Here is a 22,638-nt window from a genome sequence, read left to right as displayed (position 1 = left end):
CGGCATTGTAGATAGCTTTAGTAAATATAAACAAGATAAAAAGAGACAAGTAAATTACATTATGCTCAAAGTCACTACAGATAAAGATTCAGGATCGGTACTAATAACGTAATAATTATTTAAACAGGAGCTTTAAAAAATAACAAAATAAATAAGCAGTTAGCTAAAGTAATTTTTAAAAAGAGGAAAATCAAGTATCGAAAATGAAAAGGGGGAATATATGATAACTGAAGAAGAAATACAGGAAATGGTCAGAAACTATTTTGCTCAATTATGATATATGTGTCTGTAACCAGAATGGTGGGGTCATCTTTGGGGAAGCTCTTCACCTTTTCCCGGTGCCTGCTGCTTCTCTTCCGGGGCAGGAAGCCCAGAGACCCATGCCTGGGAGCAGAGAACTTCCTGTGTGACTATTCATGGGGCTGGGTGAGGGGAGGTGTTAACTCCAGAGCCACGCCCTATTGGGTGTTAACCTGTTCTGCGTGGATGTGAACCTCCCAGGGTCCTAGGGGAAGGGTCCAACTCAAGAACCAGTCGGCCCTGGTCATTCAGGCAGTGCTTAATGATGTCAAAAACTCTATAAGAGGGGAGAAGACAGCTTGAAGATCCTTTTACCGGTTGGCGCGGCAGTGGTGGCGCGTGTGACTCTGGGCCAGCCTGAGCTCTCGGGCTGAACCTAGATGTTGGTAACTATGAATTGTATTGGGTCTGTCTGTTGATATTTGTAATTTGTTTGTATTTTGTTCTGAAGTTCGGGGTGCTGGTTTTCTCCCCCCGAACTAAATGAATGTTCTAAAGTTCAGGGTGCTGGCTGTTTTTTTCCCCTGAACTAACTGAATGTAGTCTGTATGCTGGATTAAGGTAAGCTGGTCAACCCCCTCACCATGCTTTCCTTGTTTAAGCAGATAAAAAAACCTGTGCTTTCCTGGCGTGCCGGCATCCTCCTGGGTGCTGGCTGTGGGTGGATCTTACGCCCCCACAGAAGCTGCTAGCCAGATTGTTAAAACAGTATCATATGGTATAATTATAATATTTGCTAATTATTACATTATAATATGTTATAAGTAATATAGACTATATAATATGTCATGTAATCATAGAAGTTATTACATATATTTTCTGAAAACTGGTAACTTAGAGGAAATAAATGTATTCTTACAAAAATATAGAATATTCATATTAATAAAAGAAGAAATAGACTAAGTAACTATCAGAAAAAGAAAATAAACTCCAGTGAAAAATCTTTTAGGACTAATTGTGTTCACATGTGAATTTTATCAAGCATTAAATGAACAATTCCAGTGTTACGTAAGTTGTTTGCATTAATAATAAAAGAATACATTCTTCGAGGCTCTTTCTATGAGAGCAATATGGACTTAATAGCTAAACCAGGAAGAGACAAAGAAAAGAAAGGAAATAACCAATGTCACTAATTTTGATGCAGAAGTTTTAAATAAGATATAAACCATGCTAATAATAACTAATAAACAATCATGTGATTTTATACATAGATGCTAAAAAGGCTTTTGGCAAAATTCAGTAGTTGTTTTTATTAAAAACTAAAAATCTTAGGAATAAATGGACATTTCCTTAATACGGTAAATATATCTCTCTATCCAAGAGCAAACATATGTAATGGAGAAAATTTGGAGGCCTTTCTGATAAATTAGGGGTAAAGCAAGAATATCCATTGCTATTTAACACAATGTTAGAAATCCTACTCATAGCAGTAAATCAAAAAGCAATTGAGGGAATAAGCATAGACCACAAGAAGTAAGTTTTTGTTGACATCTTCTGTTTTTTATATCATATCACAAGTATCTTTCCACCTCCCAAAGAGGCATCTTATAGAACTAGTCATATTTCTTAGAGAGGGGGAAAGTATGATAAGCACAATTGATCAGTATATTGCAAAAGTCTGAAAACATGCAGTGTGTAACACCTGGTGGACCTCTCTTCTCCACAAAGGAGTAAGTGGGTTGAGGGTGTCTTCGCCTATCTCTTCCGCTGAGTATTTTTGAAAATATAATTTCATTATATTTAATTTTGATTTTGGAGGGTATATAGTTCCTTCCATTTATGTTGTTGTAGTTATTATATGCTGGGGTTTTTTTTGGTTCACTGTGCTACATCAGTTCTCATGGATTTTTCCATGTTTCTCTATATTCATCTTACACATAATTTTTTACACATCACATTCACGTACTAAAATTTATTTGGCTTTTCCCCAGTTGATGGACATCTGCTTGCTTTCTTAGTTCTTACCTACCACAGAAAGTGCTGCTATAAATAATTTTGGTGTATATGGGAACTTTTCCTCATATCGATGTCTTCCGTAAGGTATAAGTTCAGTAATAATCTTTTTTTCAAAGGACACAGATGCATTAGTCACTTTTATTTACATAATTCCAAGTTGCTTTCCAAAATTTTTGTACCATTTCATAGATCTACGAACAATGAATTACTGTGCCTTTCATTCTCCAACCCCTCCACTGTTGACCATTGCCATTTTTTGATATTTTTGTCTAAATTTCCTTTCCTTTCTTTGGTATTTGAAGTATACTTTATTGTATCTTTTGTTAAGAATACATCTACCTGGGGGGCGGAGCCAAGATGGGGGCTGGAAAGCAGGGACTTGCCTAAAGCTCTCCCCAAGGACCCTCCAAACACCTATAAAAATGGCTCTGAACAAGTTCTAGAACTGCAGAACCCACGAAATAGCAGAGGGAAGCAGGGCTCCAGCCCAGGACAGCCTGGATAGTTGCTGGGTAAGGCCTGTCACACGGAGCTGGGAGCGGAGCAGAGTAGAGCCCAGCATAGACTGCGCCTGGACCAACCAGACCGGCAGCCAGGCAGAACAGGCCGTAGTGCCCTGAATCAGTGAGCTGTGGCAGTTACCAGACTTCTCAATCCACAAACACCAAAGACAAGAGAGGAGGTTAGTGGGAAAAACTGTGGGGACAGAGTGAAAAGAGTTCGCAGTTTGGCTACTGCCCCGGGAGCAGCGAAGGTGGTGCAGCTCTAAGGACAGAACTACAGCTGCAGTTGCTTCTGGCCCCAGGCCCACCTGGTGGGAGGAATTAAGTGGTAGATCACAGTGGGAGTGCAGAGCCTCTTTACATCTGAGTCCAGTCTGGGTTGGTGGTTCTTGGAGGAGGAGGAGCACTGGTGTGGCAGAGCTTGCTGTGAGAAATAGCTCTGAAAATAATAGTGCAGCCCCTCAAGCTTGGGACAAAGTACTCTCTATAAGCAGTCATAGCCGACAAAAAACTCAAGGGTCAAGTAGTTGCCTGGGAACATGGCCAGGCAGCAAAAACAGACTCAGATTCAGACTCAGACTTTGGAATCTTTCTTTGGTGACAAAGAAGACCAAAATATACAGCCAGAAGAAGTCAACAAAGTCAAAGAGCCTATATCAAAAGTCTCCAAGAAAAACATGAACTGGTCTCAGGCAATAGAAGAGCTCAAAAAGGATTTGGAAAAGCAAGTTAGAGAAGTAGAGGAAAAATTGGGAGGAGAAATGAGAATGATGGAAGAAAACCATAAAAACAAGTCAATGACTTGCTAAAGGAGACCCAAAAAAATACTAAAGAAAACAACACCTTAAAAAATAGACTAACTCAAATGCAAAAGAGCTCCAAAAAAACAATGAGAAGAATGCCTTGAAAGGCAGAATTAGCCAAATGGAAAAGGAGGTCCAAAAGACCGCTGAAGAAAATACTACCTTAAAAATTAGACTGGAGCAAGTGGAAGCTAGTGACTTGATGAGAAATCAAGATATTATCAAACAGAACCAAAGGAATGAAAACAATGGAGGACAATGTGAAATATCTCATTGGAAAAACCACTAACCTGGAAAATAGATCCAGGAGAGATGGTTTAAAAGTTATTGGACTACCTGAAAGCCATGATCAAAAAAAGAGTCTAGATATCATCTTTCAAGAAATAATCAAGGAGAACTGCGCTGATATTCTAGAGCTACAGGGCAAAATAGAAATTGAAAGAATCCACCAATCACCTCCTAAAAAAGATCCCAAAAAGAAAACCCCTAGGAATATTGTTGCCAAATTCCAGAGCTCCCAGGTCAAGGAGAAAATATTGAAAGCAGCCAGAAAGAAACAATTTCAGTATTGTGGAAACACAATCAGAATAATACAAGATCTACCAGCTTCTACATTAAGCGATCAAAGGGCTTGGAATGTGATATTCCAGAGGTCAATGGAGCTAGGATTAAAACCAAGAATCACCTACCCAGCAAAACTGAGCATCATGCTCCAAGGCAAAATATAGATTTTTAATAAAATAGAGGACTTTCAAGCTTTCTCAGTGAAAAGACCAGAGCTGAATAGGAAATCTGAATTTCAAACACAAGAATCAAGAGAAGCATGAAAAAGTAAACAAGAAAGAGAAATCATAAGGGACTTACTAAAGTGGAATTGTTTTGTTTACATTCCTACATGGAAAGATGATGTGTATAATTCATGAGACCTCAGTATTAGAGTAGCTGAAGGGAATATGTATAGATGGAGGGCACAGAGTGAGTTGAATATGATAACTAAAAAAATAAAGTCATTTTAAGGGATGAGAGAGGAATATATTGAGAGAGAAAGGGAGAGAGAGAGAATGGGGTAAATTATCTTACATAAAAGTGGCAAGAAGAAGCACTTCCGGAGGAAGGGAAGAGGGGGCAGGTGAGGGGGAATGAGTGAATCTCGCTTTCATCAGATTTGATCTGAGGAGGGAATAACATACACACTCAGTTGGGTATCTTACCCCACAGGAAAGAAGGAGGAAGAAGATAAAAAAGGGTAGCAAATAGGGGGAGAAGGTAATCAAAAGCAAACACTTTTGAAAAGGGGCAGGGTCAAGGGAGCAAATTGAATAAAAGGGGATAGGATAGGAAGGAACAAAATATAGTTGGTCTTTGACGACATGAGTATTGTGGAAGGGTTTGCATAGTGATACACATGTGGCCTATGTTGAATTGCTTGTCTTCTTAGGAAGGGTGGTTTGGGAGGGAAGTGGGGAGAGAATATGAACTCAAAGTTTTAAAAGCAGATGTTCTAAAGAAAAGTTTCTGCATGCAACTAGGAAACAAGATATACTGGCAATGGGGCATAGAAATCTATCTTGCCCTACAAGAAAGTAAGGGAAAAGGGATGGGGGGGAGTGGGGTGACAGAAGGGAGGGCTGACTGGGGAACAGGGCAGTCCGAATATATGCCACTCCATGTTGGAGTGGGGGGCGGTGGAAATTTGGAGAAAATTTATAATTCGTACTCTTGTAAAAATCAGTGCTGAAAACTAAAAATATTAAATAATAATTTGAAAAAATACCTCTACCCATAGCTGTAGAAGTATATGATCTGTTTATCTCCTAAATATTTTACATATGATCTTTAATATTAAGTTTGTGTATCCACTTAGGATGTATGGTAGAATTTGGTTTAAGGTAATGGTCTAAGGCTAGTTTCTGCCAGATTGATTCCCCAGCAGTTTTTTTCAGAAAATAAGTGTTTTTCAGTGTTTGTGGCTACTCTGTGCCAATATAAATGATAATATTACCAATGTTAGTTTACACTTTTAATGTTATACCAATCAAATTAACAAAGGCACACTTCAAAGAACTTGTCTAAAAATTCTTTTGGAAAAACAAAAGCTCTAGAATACCATGGAAAATGACTAAGAGAAGTAGAGACAAAGAAGGAACAGCATTTCATGACCTCAAACCATATTATAAAGCAGCAGTCGTCAAAACCATTTTTTATTCATTAAAAAAATAGAGATATGGAGCAGTGGAACGGACTAGACAAAGGAGAATCAGAAACAAAAGACTTCAGTAATCCGGTTTTTGATGGAATGAAAAACATTATTGTAATAGTAATTTAGATTTGAAGATCTTTCCCATCCATTAGTAGGCCATGTGACCTGTTTACATCACAGGGAGCCTAAGTCAAATGTGGTGAGGGGAGCTTGTTGAGAAGAAAAGGAAATTGTGTCACAGAAAATGCTGAGAGAGCAGTTGTGACAGAGCTGAGGGAAAAAGGAAAAGTGTGGTGGCTCTCAGTGAGTTTGTTTGTGGGAAGGCCCCAGCAGGGGGGGCGGATGATTTTGGGATGGCAAAGCTGCATGCCATGATGATGTGGACTTATTGGTTATAGGATCTGGTTATTTGGTGTGAATAAATATTTTACTTCTTCTGCCTTCTGTGTGGAGTCATATATTTTACGATACAGAATAGGCATGTTGAATATTATCATCGATGTTGTGTTTATTGCCATGCTGATACAGTTACTTAGGAAAAAAATCCTTTTCTGAAAAAAAAAACTGCTGGGTATATTATATTTTTGAAGGTATTCTGTTTTTATGTGTGTTCAAAGTTTTGTTAGTATATCATATATTCTATTTATTCATTTATTTCTTCTGGTTTTACTGTCGAGTAGGGTTTTTCTTTGTTAACCAGTTTGTTGGTCTTTTGTTTTATTGGATTGTTTAATATCACAGTTAAAGTTATGAGAGTTAGGCTTATATTTTCTTCCATTTGTATCTAATATTGAGGGGTTTTTTTCTCCAGATTTTTTTTCCATCTTCTGCTGTAAGCACAGTACTATGTTTCTTCAGTTACTTTATTTTAATCTTTTTTTAAGGTGATCCTGTTTCCACTGATTCTCTTCCCTTCACTACTGATTCCTGGTCTCATTTGTTACAGTACCATCCCTTTTGGGGTTTACTTACTAGGTATTGGCATTAGTATTAGTAATCAGTATTATGGTAATAGTATAATATATATTATATTTATACAATATCGTAATTAGCAAATTAGTATTAGTAATTCTCTCCAGATTTTATCTGGTTATATAATTGTTCCCCCCCGCCCCTTTTTGCCCCTCAGTCAAATATAATCCCCCTTCCTCTCTCCTTCAGCTAGTTCTTTTTTATTATTATTATTTTTTAAAATGTCATTTTTTGCACCTCTATCCACTTTCTCTTTCTGTTTTCTTCCTCATTCAATAATTCATGACCCCTACAATTATCTGGTTTCTTTTTTTTCTTTGTCCACTCTAGTGGTTTTTCCTACTGCTTTGTACAGCTTATCTCATGGATTCCTCTTTTCTGTTGAGTCTCATTCCCAGAGCAGTGACATTTATTGCAGATTTCAGAGAGAGCTGTTGCTCCATTTTAGGGCCCCTCTCCCACCATGTCTCTGATTATTCTCTCACTCTCCCAACTGATCTAATACTTTCTCTTTGATACTGTTGTTGTTGTGTTTTTTAATCCCCAATTGCTTTTCCCTATTTTCTCCCTGGTTCTTTGCTCTCTTACTCCCAGGTACTAGGTGCCTCCAGAGTTCCAACTCCCTCCTCTCCTGATCTAGTTTCATTGATTTTTTCAAACACCAAATGCATTGAACTACACCCAGGGCAAAGTACTTGTCCCCCTGCATGGAACATCTCTCTTCTGTAGGAGCATTTATCCGTGGAGCTCCCTTCTCCACCACTGCTGCAAAGTCTCCTTACCTGTCCCTTCCACATGCCCCCAGTCTTCCTCAGTCCTTTTTTCCCCATCGTCACCTACTTTCCCTGTAGGCTCTTCTCTTTCTGAGACTACAGGGATCATCTTCAGTTCTGGTTTTCTTTCTAAAAATATTACAAATTCCTCTTTAGTGAATGTTGATTTCTTTTCATGTGTGTTTAAACTCTTGATTTGTAGGTTAGATTTTCCTGGGCCGCATCCTGAGCTCCATTGCTCTTTAGAACACATTCATCATTTCACTTTCTCCTACTGTTTCTGGTGGGTGCAAAATAGTTTTGGGTTAGTTGAATTTCCTTTCCTTTTTTATTTGAAAGTCTGTCTTCTGATGGCTTGAAAAACTTCTTTTTTCTAAATTGAATTGTTAAATTTAACCACTTATGTCTCTTGTAGTTTAAAGACTTGGGTTTTGTTTTAGTTTTTTTTTCTGCAGGCAATCTGTTAATTCTTTTAGTGTAATTTGTATTTTATGTTCAGAAGTTCTGAGCTGTTCCCTTCTGTTATTTCCTGCTTTATAGTGTTAAGGTTTTTTTTAACCCCCTCTTTCTTCTGGGAGACCTATGATTCTTAGGTTGTCTCTCTATACATCCTGTCTTGGAGACAATATGTTTTACTTGTACAGTGAGAATGTTTGAAAAGATGTTATTGTTTTTTACTTTTCTTCTTCTAGATTGTCTTTCACTTCTATATGTTTGAATTCCTAATTTGTTTTCTTCTGTTTTTCTTTTGTTTCTTTGGTGACAATTGCCATTGCAGATTGCAGTTTTCCTATTTTTCTCATTTTTGCTGTGTAGTCCATAAATTCTGCTCTTATAGTTCTCATTTCTTTTTTGAACCACTCAGGAACAATGTACTGTGGTTCCATGTTGTCCATGCATTGCACAGAGTCATTTATCTTACCAGGTTTTGGATCATTTTCCTTCATTTTGCAATGTTTTTTTTTTTTAAGGTGCCCAAACTTGTTTATCAGATCTGGAGGGCATGTTTTCCCTGTTAATTTATCTGTATTTGAGGTCTTTGAATTTTCTTCCTGAGATGTTTGGCTATTTTAAACTTTTTGCACTTATGACCCCTCCAGAGCTTCTTAAACTGTGGGTTGGGACCCCATGGGGTTGTGACCCACATTTTAAGAAGGGCTACGTGTTTCCTTGAGGACTACATCTTAAAGTAACTCAGCCTCCTTCTTCATTGGGCAATTCACGGTTCACCCGCATATGTCTCTTCCCTGAGTGACTTGTGTGTGTTCAGAAGTGGCCCCAGCTGAATACCTCTTTTCCTCAGGCTTATTATTAGAGGGCTACTCAGCTTCTCCTCCCACTCCCCTATTATTTCCTGTTGTATTCCACTCAGTTGAAAGCGTTCCTGCACTGGTATTACTGGGTTGTTTGTCTTTGCACCATGATGCTTTGGAGTTTTTTGCCCCATTTACCTCTAGAACTGCCTGGTTGGTGCCATGGGGTGTCTCTGCATGGGCAGTTTAGAGCTTTGTAATGCTGGTGCTACAGGGCTGTCTGAACTGGTATGGCAAAACTGCCTTGTATTTGCTAAGGGGTTGTTCCCCACCACAAGTCAGTTCAGAGCTTTGCTATGCTGATACTATGGTGTGGCCCCCATTAGGTTTTTGCTCCTGAAGATATGCTGCCTGCTGGGCTTGTTGTCTCTCCCTGCCTTAGCAAACTTCCATGGCCTAGAGTCTCCATGGGTGGGAAGGGGGTGTCAGGGAATACAGAATGGGTTTTATTCTAAGTGTTGACCTGTGCATCAGGTTTGCTAGTACAGCCTTACTGTGGGTAGCACGGGAGGTGTAGGGAAGGCTGTTATTTGAGCTCAGGGTCAGCGAGCATCATTTTGTGACTTTTTTTTTTGCATTCTGTTGGAGCATATGTGCTGGGTGGCTGCTGAATGAGGGCTCAGGATTAGTTTTTCTCTGTAACTTCTTATATAAGTTGTTCTGTTCTTGACTTATTGCTTTTTTGTTATTCCTCTACCTCTGGTGCATAATATGTCTTTTGGGAGTCTTTTGAGAACTAGTAGAAACTGGCTATAAGGCCTAGACTTAAATTATTATTTCAGTTTTTTCGTGTCACCTGCTATCCAACCACATCTTCCTTGTCCTTGATTCTTTTATAAACAAATTATAGGGCTTTATCCTTGTAGATTTCATCCTATTGGTTTAGACACAGCATTCTCACCTAACCCTAATCACAGAATTGCAGAGTGAGAGAAGTCAGATATTATAGAACATGGGTCCAACTCCTTCATTTTGCAGATGAGGAAACTGACCCACCTGAGATTACAGAGGCAGGATTCAAAACCATGCCTTTTGATTCTAAATGTATTGCCCTTTCCCTAAGCACAAATTGTTTTGAATCTTGATTTTGTCAGATGATAATTTGTGTCATTTGTAAATCTGATAATGCCTGTCTTCATTGCCTTCATCAATGTCTCGTTAAAGATATTGAACAGTACTGCTATGAGAATTGGATTAAGTCTGTACAACTTCTCTAAGAGATCCCCTTCTAGGTTCATGGTGATCATTTGTGATGTCACCTAGTAATACTGTGATCCAGCTAGGCTACCACAGAGATTTTTCAGGTATATTGCTTTTCCCATTTTCCGTGAATATTGACTCTGAAGTGTATTGTCCTGCAGTTGGGAAGCCTCTTTGTGGAAGACTGGACTCCACGGTGGGCCTGGAGTCAGGAAAACCTGAGTTCCAATCTAGCCTCAGACACTTAACTAGCTTTGTAACCCCGGGAAAATCACTTAACCCTGTTTGCCTCAGTTCTTTATCTGTGAAGTGATTTGGAGAAGGAAATGGTAAACCACTGTAATATCTGTGCCAAGAAAACATCAAATGAGGTCATGAAGAGTCAGACACAATTGAAATGACTGAGCAACAACAATGACAAGGACTGTGTTTGGAGGAGATATCCTTTAAACTGATTGGAGATTTTTTTTTTTGGAAGTGTTGCTAAAACTAACACAGCAAATAACTATTCAGAATCTTGAGAGCGCCAAAAGATGGATCTCTGTGACTGAACCAGAGAGCTTGTAAAGAGGTTCTACTATCTCTCACTAGGCAAAGGCGTGTCTTCTCTCTTCCTGGAAGTCTTGGAATGGTTAAGTTAACCCTACAGAGGTAGAATTGTACGTGTAATTTGTGGAGTCCCTGCTGGTTCTTATTAGGCATTAGTTTTCATAAAGCTTCTAAATCTTTTTGTCATAATTTAGTTTTGAAAATGTGTTTGTATGAATGGGTTGGAGAGGAGATTATGTTGTGAAATAGGACAGCCACATAATTTTGTCCTTTGAGACTATAGATTATAAAGCTCAATAACTAGATTTAGGGTGTGTTGCCGAATTCACAGTATTTTATGTTTTAAAATCTTGAGTTTTCCGTAGTTATTGTGTGTATTGCAATAGGAAGCTCTTGCAGCAGTGTTTTTGCACTAATTGACTCAATCTCTATATCGACTTGCATATCATAGTCTGGATAATAGGCATTCTTCATCATACTCTTGATGCATATGTAGATTTTTTGCATAAAATTTTTTTAAAGATGAGAAAGGAGCTTTGTGGGTTGGTAACTACTAATAGCCTTCAGTCATGTCTTTGTTATTGTCGTTGTTAGAATAAGGTTCACAATTTTTTCCAAACCTTATTGACTACTTATCTTTAAGTGTCTTGAGAGTTGGTCCTTTATTAATCTCAAAATTGCTTCCTTCTCACTGGCACCATCTGTGTATAAATTGTACCATTATCAGAATATCCTGGGCAGGGATTTTTTGTAAAATAGCTCTGTGATAAATGCCTTTGTGATGTAAAATGATTACCCCATTAATCTGTTTAAAATTTTTTATAAAAGATAGCCATAGAGTAAAATCCTGATAATAAAATGACTTAGACTCTAAGGTGGATTCTAGACATGTTCTCTAACACCAGCCCTATAAGGGAATTCTTTTTACTGTTCCCCTTTGCAGATGTAGGGATAAGGTGTATACATATCCATTAATGTAGTTGACAAATAATTGTGAATGACAGTATTCTTTTAAATTGGACTTAAATTGACAGTGGAAGCAAGAGCAGTGAAATAATGTTCTGTTACTACCCTTTTGCACCTTCCCATTCTCTTTTCAGGGGATTTAATCCCTGGGGATGTCCAAAAATAAACATGTCCGAAACAACACTGCTGAATATCCAGTAGACATCTTAAATACAGTATGTCCAAAATAGAACTCATTTTCTTTCTCTCTAAACCCTTCCTCCTTCCTCCCTTCCCAGTGATATAAAGGGCAACGTCATCTTCATGACTTCTCAGCCTCAAAACCTAGTACTCATCCTCAACTCTTCACTATCTCCCTCTCACCTCACTTCCACATCTAGTTTGTTTCCAAGGCCTGTTAATTTCACCTTCGCAGCATTTTTCTGAAAGCATATTATTCATGCATTAACACCTCGCACCTGGACTGATGAATGCCTCATCACCTCACACCTGGAATATTGCAATAGACTGCTTGGTGGATCTGCCTGCCTTACGTCTCTCCCCACTCCAGTCCATCCTTTATTCAACAACTAAAGTGATTTTCCTAAAGTACAGCTCTGACTGTGTCACTCCCCTATTCAGTATACTCTGCCGGCTCCCTGTTGCCATCCCAAGATCACATACAAAATGCTTTGTTTGGCATTTAAAGTTTTATGTAACCTAGCCCCCTCCTCCCTTTCCAGTCTTTGGTACTCTTTGATCCAGTAACACTGACCTCCTTTCTGTTCCATGAACAAGACACTCCAATCTTCAGTTTTGGTCATTTTCTTTTGCTGTCCCCCATGCTTAGAATGTTCTCCCTTCTCATCTCTGTGTACTGATGTCCCCTGGCTTCTTTTAAAGTTCCAACTAAAATTTCATCTTTTACAAACCCTTCGCAAATCCTCTAAATTCTAATATACCTTTCTTTTGTAATTATTTCCTATTTATCCTATATATAGTTTATTTGTATATATTTGTTTACATATTGTCTCTCCCCTTACATTGTAAGCTCCTTCAGGGCAGAGCCTGTCTTTTGTATCTCCAGTGCTTAGCTCAGTGCCTGACAAGTAGTACACATTTAATAAATGATTGATTAACTGTATCTTATTCAGTTCTACCAAGATTTATAGGTACTTTAGGTAAAGAAGAAAAGTCTGCTAGAGGCAGAAACCAAAGCTAAGTACAGGTGGAACAAGGGGCATTTAAAATCCCCTATGCAGGTTCTCTAGCACTGATGAATTTTTTCTATAGCTGTTAGGGTCTCTCTGGCTGATCAGAGTTAGCAATAAAATCAGCCAGCATTAAATGGTCAAAGAACCTGGGGCTTTTTAAAAATGTGAAGAAGAACTGAGAAAGCATTTTGTTTTTAGGGAATAAGGTCTGGCTCCAGCATAAAGTGAGAACACAGGAAGCTTTGTAGGAGAGGATTAAGCAGGTGTAGTGTGGAATGGAGGGTCTGGTTTCTCTATTATACAATTAATTAGCTAAATGTTCCAGGACTTTCTTCACTCTCACTTCCTCCTTCCCATCTCTCCTAATCTACGCATGCTATCCCACTTGCACATCAAATCACTCCTTTCCTGGCCATCAGGCCCAGCAGACTTTCCTTGTCTATCACAGATCAACAGCATCTTATTCTGTATTCACCTCTGTCAGGAGTTGAATATTATGTTTTATCATGAGTCCTCTGGAATCTGGCTCAAAGTTATCTGTCTTGAATATATGGCTTTGTTCATTTTGCTTTTCATCAGTTCATACAAATCATGGCAAGTTTTTCTGAAACTATCCTCTTCATAATTTTTTCCAGCACAGTAGTATTCCATTTTTTTCTTCAATTGATGGGTACCCCCTTGTTTTCTAGTTCTTTGCTGTGGCAAAACAGCTGATATAAATATTTTTGTACAGTCATAAAGTTTGTTTTGCTTAGGACTTAACTTCCTCTTATTCCCTCCTCTCCCCTCTACCTTTTTCCTCTTGCATCCCTGTTGGAGTGAAATGTATATCTATATCCAACTGTATGTTTTTTTTTCTTTCCTACTTTGAATAGTTCATATGAGAATAAGGTTTAAGTGTCAGCTATTCTCCTGTCCGCTTCCTCTTTGTATAGACTTCTACTTGTACATCCCAATTATGTGAGATAATTTTCATTTTTTTCCCAATGGACAATTTTTATTACGTAAAATTATTTTTATGCAAAAAACAAATGCCATTAAAATTAGAAGGAAAACAAATAATTGGAAAAGGCTACATAGAAAATTTATCTGATAAAGGACTCATGGCCAAAATGTATTCAAAGAGATTCAAATTTATAACGGGACCTGCATGCACTGCTGCGCCCCCTCCCCCCCCCCCCCCCCGGAAAAAATTGTCAATTGATATTAATGGGCAATTTTCAAAGGAAGAAAATCAGATTATCAAGAAACATATGAAATGCTCCAAATTACTAATAATTAGAGAAATTAGATTAGCACACCTGAATTTTCATCTCACACTTGTAAAATTGTACAAGATTGCAAATGATAGAGACAAACACATAGTTGAAGGGAAAAATAAAGAACAAAAACAAAGGAAAGAAATTATGTCATGAGGCATCTTTTTTTTTTTAATGGAGAAAAAAAAAACAGAAGGAAGATCAGAAAGAAGGCCAGAAAGGGACAATTTGGAATATGCGAGTAGATCTTACTATGTTTTTATAAGAAAACCATATTATAGAGACCTGACATTTTGTATACAATCCTCTTTTTCTCCTCCACTATGTATATGCAAACTTATCTGTTTTTTTTTGTTTTGAATTAAAATAATAAATTTTAAAAATCAATTTTTCTCCTAAAATTAAGGCAAAATGTATCAAATCAACAAGCATTTACTAAGGGAATGTTATGTGCCAGCCTCAGAGCCAAGTTCTATAGGTACGGTAGCATACCCTTCATCTACCAGCTATTAACCCCATCAAAAAAATAGTTAATCTGGCACAACCTATTCTCGAAGAAGCCTTTCTGGTTCTTTGAATCTATTGCTTCCTTGCGTACTTGCTCATTAACCATCCCTTTAACAATATATTGCAGTAATTGAAGTAAAATACTCTCTTGTTTTTGTAGATTCCACTCTTCTTCCCTTTTGAAAAATCAGGACCACACTTGTCCTTCTTAGTCCTTGTACTACCTCTTCTATATTTCATGATCTTTCAGAAATTACAGATGGTACTTAGTAATCATAACCTCTGTGAACTTCAGTGCTTTGAGCGACCTAGAAAATAGGTTGTCTGGACCTTGTCACTTGAATTTACTAAAGGCAGGTATGTATGCTCTGTTTGAATTTTTTATTAGTCATTTTTTTTCTATCCTCTGCAGCACAAAGATTATTCTTCTTGTCAGAGAAAACAGAAGTAAAACCAGAAATAGTAAAATTAGATTTGAATAATGCAGATTTTTTTTCTGTTGTCCATTATTATTGTTCTGTACACCCTATGCATTAGTCTTCTCCCTGTTGTTGTGGTTGTGTTTGTGGTAGTTGGCATTTTTCTTTACAATTCCTATCTGGCCTGAGTTCATTCAAAGCTTTAGCAATCTTGACACCATCCTTTTGGGACCCAGTTATACTGTCATCTTTATCCTATTTCTGTGTGAGATAATTTTCCTTCACCTTCCTTTTCCTTCTGTGCACTATCCCCATTCCTCTATTTCTCCTTTTAAGATTATCAAGACTTAACAGAACCATTCTCACGCTTTCTGTTAAATTAGAATTACTCTCTTTCCCCTGGTGATGATAGAGTTCTAAGGAGAAACATGTATCATTTCCCTGTATTAGAATATATACAGTTTATCCTTGTTTAGTCTATTATGATTGTTCATTCATGTTCACCTTAACTTCTTTGTTTGATTTCAAAGTTTCTCAGTAGGTCTGCTCTTTTCATCAAAAATGCTTGAATGTCTTCTTTTTCATTAAAAGTTTTTTTTTTCCTTCTAGAATTTCTGGAATATTTTGTTCCAAACTCTCCACTTCTATAGTGGTGGCTGCTAAATAATAATAATGATATAATGCTAATAATAATGATAATTCCATTTATATAGTACCTACTGTATGCTAAGCAATGTACTAAGTCTTTTACAATTATTATCTCATTTCATCCTCACTATCACCCTGGGAGTTATGTGCTATTGTTCTCCCATTTAACAAGTAGGGGAACTGAGGCAAATTACATGTGATCCTAACTTGGTATTTGAATTCTTTCTTTCTGTCTGCTTATTGTATTTTATTTGTTTTGACCTAGAAACTCTGGATTTTGACTACAATGTTCCTCAGAGTTTTGGGGTTTCAGGAGTTGACTGGTAGATTTTTTTTTCTACCTTGCCTTCTGGTTCTAAGAGGTCTTTTAAAATATAATATACAGGCCCTTTGTTCATATTTTTAAGGCAGTCTAATAATTCTCTTATAATTTTCTTATGCATAATTATTTTTTCTATGGTTTCTCCTTTAACCTCATTATTTAGAATTTCACTGTCAGCTATCCATTTGAGTTTGCATGCTTTGTTTATCTTCTCTGAATTGGTTACTATTTTTAGTTTATGGTCTATAAAGCATATATTTACCATTTGTTTTTGTCTTGTAGTACACTTAATTTTTCCTTTATGAATTTATATGCTAAGGCATTTGCAGTATATCAATTTACTATTAATATTTGTTGTCTGTGATTGCTTTCAGCATAGTGTGATTTCTTTATGCCTTTTAATATTTTGAAGTTTCTTTTGGCTTTGTCTGATGATGTTTGCAACTCCTACAATAGACCCTTTCGGCCTTCTAGATTGTCTTGGGCTGGAAATCTGTTTCACCCTGTCATTTTGTGGCTTCTGCTGCTCAAGAATTTATTTACAGTCATATTTTTACAAGTATTTTGAAGGGTTTGAGTGGGGAGCTCAAGCACATCCCTGCTTCTACTCTGCCATCTTGGCTCTGCCCCCTCTGGTGCATTTTCTGCCTATTTCTCTTTGGAGGAGGTACTTGTTATTATTCTTCCTGCTATTTTGCCCTCTTCTCCCCTCCTGTTTTCTTGATTTCCAATCTTGGGGACAAAAGGATATACCTTAGTGCTTTAACTTTTTCATTTCTAGAACTTTTATCCTTAATCTTGGTGACTGCACTTTGACTAAGTCACCTGGCCCACTATTTCAGGTAGCTCCCAGCCATGCTCCCTTCACACCCAAATCCCCATCCATAGTCTCTACAAACCTATTGTCTAATTCTGGAACCATGATCAAATCAGCACTGTCATTTTTCCTATAAGGGCTGACTCATTTTATTCCCCTATAATCCTAGTCACCATCTTTGTAATTGTATGGACCTAAGTGTCCATATTTAGTCGCCATTCCCTTATGCTTATTGTTCCCCAGCATAATCTATCAGTCAGAGAGTCAATGAATATTTACTAAGCTCTATGTCAGCTACTCTTTGACAGGCACTGTGCCAAGTGCTAGGGATACAAATATGTTTCTACTCTCAAGGAACTTATAATCAAATAGGGAAATATTCTCAGTACTTAGTGCTTGGTACATACTTAATTCATAGTATTTGTTATTATTTGGAAGATTGAGAGTTTTTTATGTGTAAATAAAACTACCATGGACCTGAAGCAGATGTTGTGCTGCATCTTGATAACCTTAGACAGTTATTTGGTGCCCGCATTCATATTCTGTGCTTCAACATTTCCTAGCCCAGAGGCTATTTACTTTTAAAATTCCTTCTACCAAGAAATACTTTTGATTCAATATCCTCTCCAGCCACAACATGTACCTCATATCCCACGGTAAGATTTGTAATAGCTACTTTTTGTGTCTTTATATGAAACCTCTGAGATAGGTGCTATTATTACCCACATTTTACAGATGAGAAGTTAAAGCTGAGAGGGTTAATGACTTGTCCAGTGCTACATAGGTACTGTCTGAGGCAAGAACTGAGGTCAGGTCTTCCTGACTCCAAATTTGGTGATCCAGATCCACTCTTCCACATATCTGCCATGAAGCTGGCTGATATTCCTTCCCATCCTACTTGATTGAGATAGACCTGAGGTAATAACTTCAGTCACTGTACCACAGCCTCTGGAGTTTATTCTGTTTCCTCCTGTTTTCCCTGTTTTTGATGGTAGGGATCAGACATCAAGGAACATCCAAAGACTAGGTTGGAGTTGTCTTTCAAGGTGATTTTAAACCCTGATCTTTCAGAATTTTAGGCTGTGTCTCTTTTTTATATCTTAGTTGAAGGAAATGAAAAAGCTTACTTTTTCTCTGCAGCTGTATGTAGCTCAAGGCAATGTTTCAGAATAATTAAGCAAATAAGTTCACTTAGCTTTCCACAGAGGTCAGCCGAGCAATATTTTAGTAGAAATCTTAGTATTTGCCTCAAGTTGCCTGGAAACTGGTATGATGCTCCAAGTACATTGAAGGCCATTGAAGTAAAAAAAAAAACAAAACGTGAGGTTGAAGGGGACTTTGTGGAACTGATGGTGATTGGAGGGAAAGTGAATTGAAATCACTTTGAGGGATATCATTAACCTACTTGTGTTTGAAAGAATCTACTTGGCAAAAACTTTTTGCTTCATTCTGAGGGTTGAAGTATATGAAGAGCAGAGGGGAAGAAGGGTTATGAAACAGAATTTTAGCTGTTTCTGGCCAAGGTAGTTTCAGTAGGAGACCTCTTGTGATTTTAGCTGAAGGAGACCCCAAATAACCTCTTATCCTACTTCTGCATTTTACAGATGGAATCTGAGGTCCAGGGAGATTACATACTTTGTCCTAGGTCATAAAGTAATAAATGTTGTGGTTAACATGATATTTCAGAAAGGGAACAGAGCCTGTAGCAGCTTTAAAAAGATGAGGAAGCCAGGGAATTCTTGAAACTTTTATGTAGGAATTTGTGAAGTTTCATACATGGCCACTGTGTGAGATTTTAACCTGGATTGTATGGATCAGAGTTAAATCATGAAAGCATATACAAATTGAAAATTAATGTTATGTTCAAACCATATCATACATCTGGAACACAGTCATATTTGTAGTGTGAAATGTGAATCCAAATATATTTCCACTTAATTTGTAACCAGTTTCCCCCAGTATGGTTGCTTAATTCCTTTTCCAAATTTTCTTTTTATCGTTATCATGGAAAGGGTGGCTTCCCAAGGCTTGGCAGACACCTTAGTTCAAATGCCACATTTGAACTGCAACATTTTGTAATGGAACCAACATTTGTTAACATTATTTTAACATTTATTGATTAAAACTAGCCAACTTTGTGATTATTGGCAAGTCACTTAAACTCTCTAAGCTCTAGTTTACATATCTGTAAAAATGGGATAATTATACCTTTAGTGTTAATTCACAATATTGTTGTGAGGAGAAAATGTAGTGATATGTATAAAACTCTTTGCAAAACCTAAAGTGTTAACTATTTTTGAAACACTAATATTGTGATTATATGTTTGGTTGAATGGTCAGGCATCTTGGTCCTATTCCATTGACCTGTTGATTTATTTTTGCCCACTAGTACTAATAGTAGTCTTATAACTATTTTATAATGTATTTAAGTCTTGGAATCAAGATCACTTTTATTGACTTTTTTTCAGAGGGAGAAGAGGGGAGATAGGAAGGGCTGATATTCTTACCTCTTTTTCCACATAAATTTCATTATGATTTTATCCTGGTCTGCAAAGAAACTCCTTGATATTCTGATTAGTTTTGTATTAAAGAGATATTAATTTGGGAAGTGTCATCATTTTTACTATATTAATCAGGCTGTCCATGAATGCTGAAAATCCTACTAATCATTTAGGTTTTAATTTATTTCGATTATGGATTTTCAGTTTTTATACAGGTCACATATTTGCTAGTTTGTTTCCCAAACCTTTCATAGTTTTTATTATTGCAAATTGATGTTGCTGTCATTTCTGCTTGGCAGCTAGAAAATAGCACCAGGAATGGGGAAATAAAAATTATAAGGAATTGAGGGCAAAGTCTGCATTTTATCCAGCTTTTGTGTTTCCTGCCACAGGGTCTTGAAAACTGCTGAAATGAAGACTTAAATGTTTGATAACCAAGAGTCCACCCTATATTGAATGCCATGGTTTAAACAACCTTTTCATTTCAGGAGAAATTAAACTAAGCAAGGAAATAGATAGTTTCCTTCTGATTCCATCACTATTCTTAAAAAAAAGGTTTTTTAAAAAATTCTTCATTTTTTCCCTAAATATCTTAGTTCTTGGCATCCTTTTCAACACACAAGATTTGATTATTTAATGGTTTTAGCTTTTTCTGTAGTGGTAACTTTTGGAGGGAGTTCTTGGCTTCCTTAAGGGGACCATATCCTAACTTTGTTTATAGAAATTTCTCTTTTGAACCACATCCCTATTAGTCTCTAATTTTATTACTGTCAGAGTATCACCTCTCTTTATAGTGTCTCTCTGCCTTTTCCCTCCCTGCCTCTCTCTCCAAAAGAATGGTGGTGTTACAGAAGGTTCATATGTGTAGTTGGTGAGTTTTCTTAACTCACAGGAAACTGTGATACTTGCATTCTCTGGGGAACCTTTAGAAACCAAGGATGATATCCTGTGAGAAACAACTGAGGATTGACTAGCATTTGGTTTGCCTATGGTGACAGGAATAAAAAAGTCTAATTTGCTACTTCTTTATTATGTTTTTCATAATTTTTAATAAAAAATTGATAAAATTTATTTGATTTTATTTGGTGCCTATTTAATAAAATTACTTTTCTTCTCTGAAATGAGAAGCTTGCCCTTTCTGCTCTTTAACAAGCCCTTTGAAGATCCACTGTCAAGGCAGGAAGCATCTAGTAAAGTTAATCGCAGCAAAAACATTCATTCCTGTCTACTTCAGTGCATTTTGGTGCACAGGGTTCTGATGAACACCCTTTCCCAGTTGGCAGAGGGTTTTTTCCAGCACAATCCTTGGCTATATTTGCCTAAATTTGACTGGATTCTTACTGTTTAGCCTCTTTGGGCATACGCTGCTACGGTTTTTGACTCATTCTTAATCATAACTTATGTCCCATGCATCCTCTATGTCACTGATTAAATAGACCATTGCCCCACAATTTGTTTCATTTTCCAACACTTTGGTTAGGATTTCTCCTTTTTGGCTAAGGAAATTGCCAAATAGCTACTGTGACATAGTGGAGTTTCCTGCCTGTGTTTCTTATTTGGGTTTCTATAATAACAACAGTAATCACAATAGCTAGCATTTATATAGAAACTTTAAGGCTTGCAAAGTGCTTCATGAATATCATTCCATTTGATCCTCACAGCAACCCTGGGAGATGGGTGTTATTTTTATCCCCATTTTATAGATGAGGCAGCTAAGGGAGAGGCAGGCTAAGTGTCTTGTCCAAGGTGTCAAAACTAGTAAGTATCTGAAGCAGAATTTGATCCAAGTCCAACTATAGCTCCACCTAGGTGAATTACTGAATCTCAGAATTGGAAAAGATCTTGGAGGGTGTCTCATATCTACAAATACTAGGTGTGACCCTTGTCATACACCTTACCTTTCAACTACTGTTTTTTCCCCTTAGTTATCCACTGTACCTTTGGCATACCAAAGTCACGGATATCTTTTCTTGGTGTTACTTAAGGCTCAGCTTAGGCTGCTGGTATAGGTTTCTTCTGGGTGTATTTCAAAAAGGTAGACAGTGTTATTAGATGCACACAACAAAAATCAAATGTACATAACAAGCTTTCTCTTTAACCTCTGCCATAATGGGTGGTGTTTGTCTGTTATATAGCATTGTCAGTCTACTATAAAACCGGACCAGGGGGAGAAAACGACGAGGAAGGTAAGAAAAGAGATTTTTCTTTGTGAGGCAATTCTTTTTCTGTTTAATTTCACTTAGCTTGGATGTTATTAATATTTGTCCCTGGGAAGGGGAGGGGGAAAGGAGAAGAATATATAGAGTAAAATACACCAAAAGAAGCAGAATTATTTCCTGGTAAGAATAAGAGATTGCTTTAAAAAAAAATAAACAGCCAGCTTGCATGCTGCTTCCTTTTATCTTTGACTGCAGGTAGAGCTAGGGAGGAAGGGACTAGGTATAAAGAAAACATAGGTCCTTTCCTTATTGCTCTCTGAAGCCTAATATTCGCAGCCTTAAATGGGTAGTAAAGTAACAACTGTGTATTTTAGGAAAGAAGATGAGCCAGAGCTAGTTAGGCCTTTGGCTGGATTTTCTTTTGAAAAAGTCTCTTTACTACCAGATTATCATTCTTGTCTGCAGGGTAGTTGGAGAACATGAGTTACGAAAGGCTTCTGCTTAGTTTCTGGTTTGCTGTTCTTTAGGAACCACTCGGGGCTAGCTGTCAACGTTCTGTTCAGGGTTAGAGCTTTACTTATATAGGTGGGATGTTTGTTTTTCAAGTTCAAGTAAGAAAAAGTGGAGTCAGGAAGATTTTCTAGCCTCTACTTGCCCAAAATTCTTCTGTTTTCCCCTTTGGTACATTTTATCCATTATAGCACTTCATGTTGTAATGGATTTGTTGGCTGCTGTCTGTATAATTTGGGTTCCTCTCCATGCTGCTTTCTTTCTGGCTCCACCTCACCCCCCGGTCCTCAGAGTTGCTGCTCTGTCTTTGACCTCATCTGATGTGTCAGGTCTTTAATCCAGATGGCTGTCAGGATAAAACTTGTTTTGGGAAGTTTGTGACTTCTTTCAGTATCCATGGTTGATTTGATTCTAATCTCTAAGATTTTACTATTAGGGCTTTTTTAGGTATTTGATTTCTGTTGCCTTCTTTCTCACCTGCTAGTTTTAGGGCCACAGTTCATTCTTGATATCCCTCACATGTGGCCCTGGTGATTCCTTCGTTCTGAGTGTTAATCTAATTAAGCAATTCAGGAGCTCCACGGACTTAGATTGTTTTTCTTTGCCACAGTCTTGCCTGACTCCTGACCTCTGTCTGTGTTGACAGGCCCATCAGTGCTTTTATAGTATGCTCAGATCTGTTCTCTCAGTACATTGGTGGAGATGTGTAATTACCTGTGAGGGCAAGAATTCATTAAATATGTCTGGAAAAAAAGGGGAGAAGAATGT

General features: G+C 37.4%; 1 protein-coding gene across 7 annotated transcripts in view; it reads left to right on the top strand.

Annotated features, from left to right (window-relative positions):
- The window catches only part of MTA1 (metastasis associated 1), a 285,890-nt gene that overhangs the window by 134,687 nt on the left and 128,565 nt on the right, over positions 1-22,638 (top strand). For 4 of the 7 annotated variants that reach the window (XM_036749080.1, XM_036749076.1, XM_036749075.1 and 1 more), the window contains exon 4: positions 21,337-21,387. The exons of the other annotated variants lie outside the window; for them this stretch is intronic. In XM_036749080.1, coding sequence (XP_036604975.1) covers positions 21,337-21,387 — 51 coding nt within the window. The remainder of the gene's footprint in view (positions 1-21,336; positions 21,388-22,638) is intronic. 7 annotated transcript variants of the gene reach the window in all.

This window comes from Trichosurus vulpecula, chromosome 3, assembly GCF_011100635.1.
Source record: "Trichosurus vulpecula isolate mTriVul1 chromosome 3, mTriVul1.pri, whole genome shotgun sequence".
In the NCBI taxonomy this organism is placed as follows: domain Eukaryota; kingdom Metazoa; phylum Chordata; class Mammalia; order Diprotodontia; family Phalangeridae; genus Trichosurus; species Trichosurus vulpecula.
This window is presented reverse-complemented; position numbering and strand designations above follow the sequence as displayed.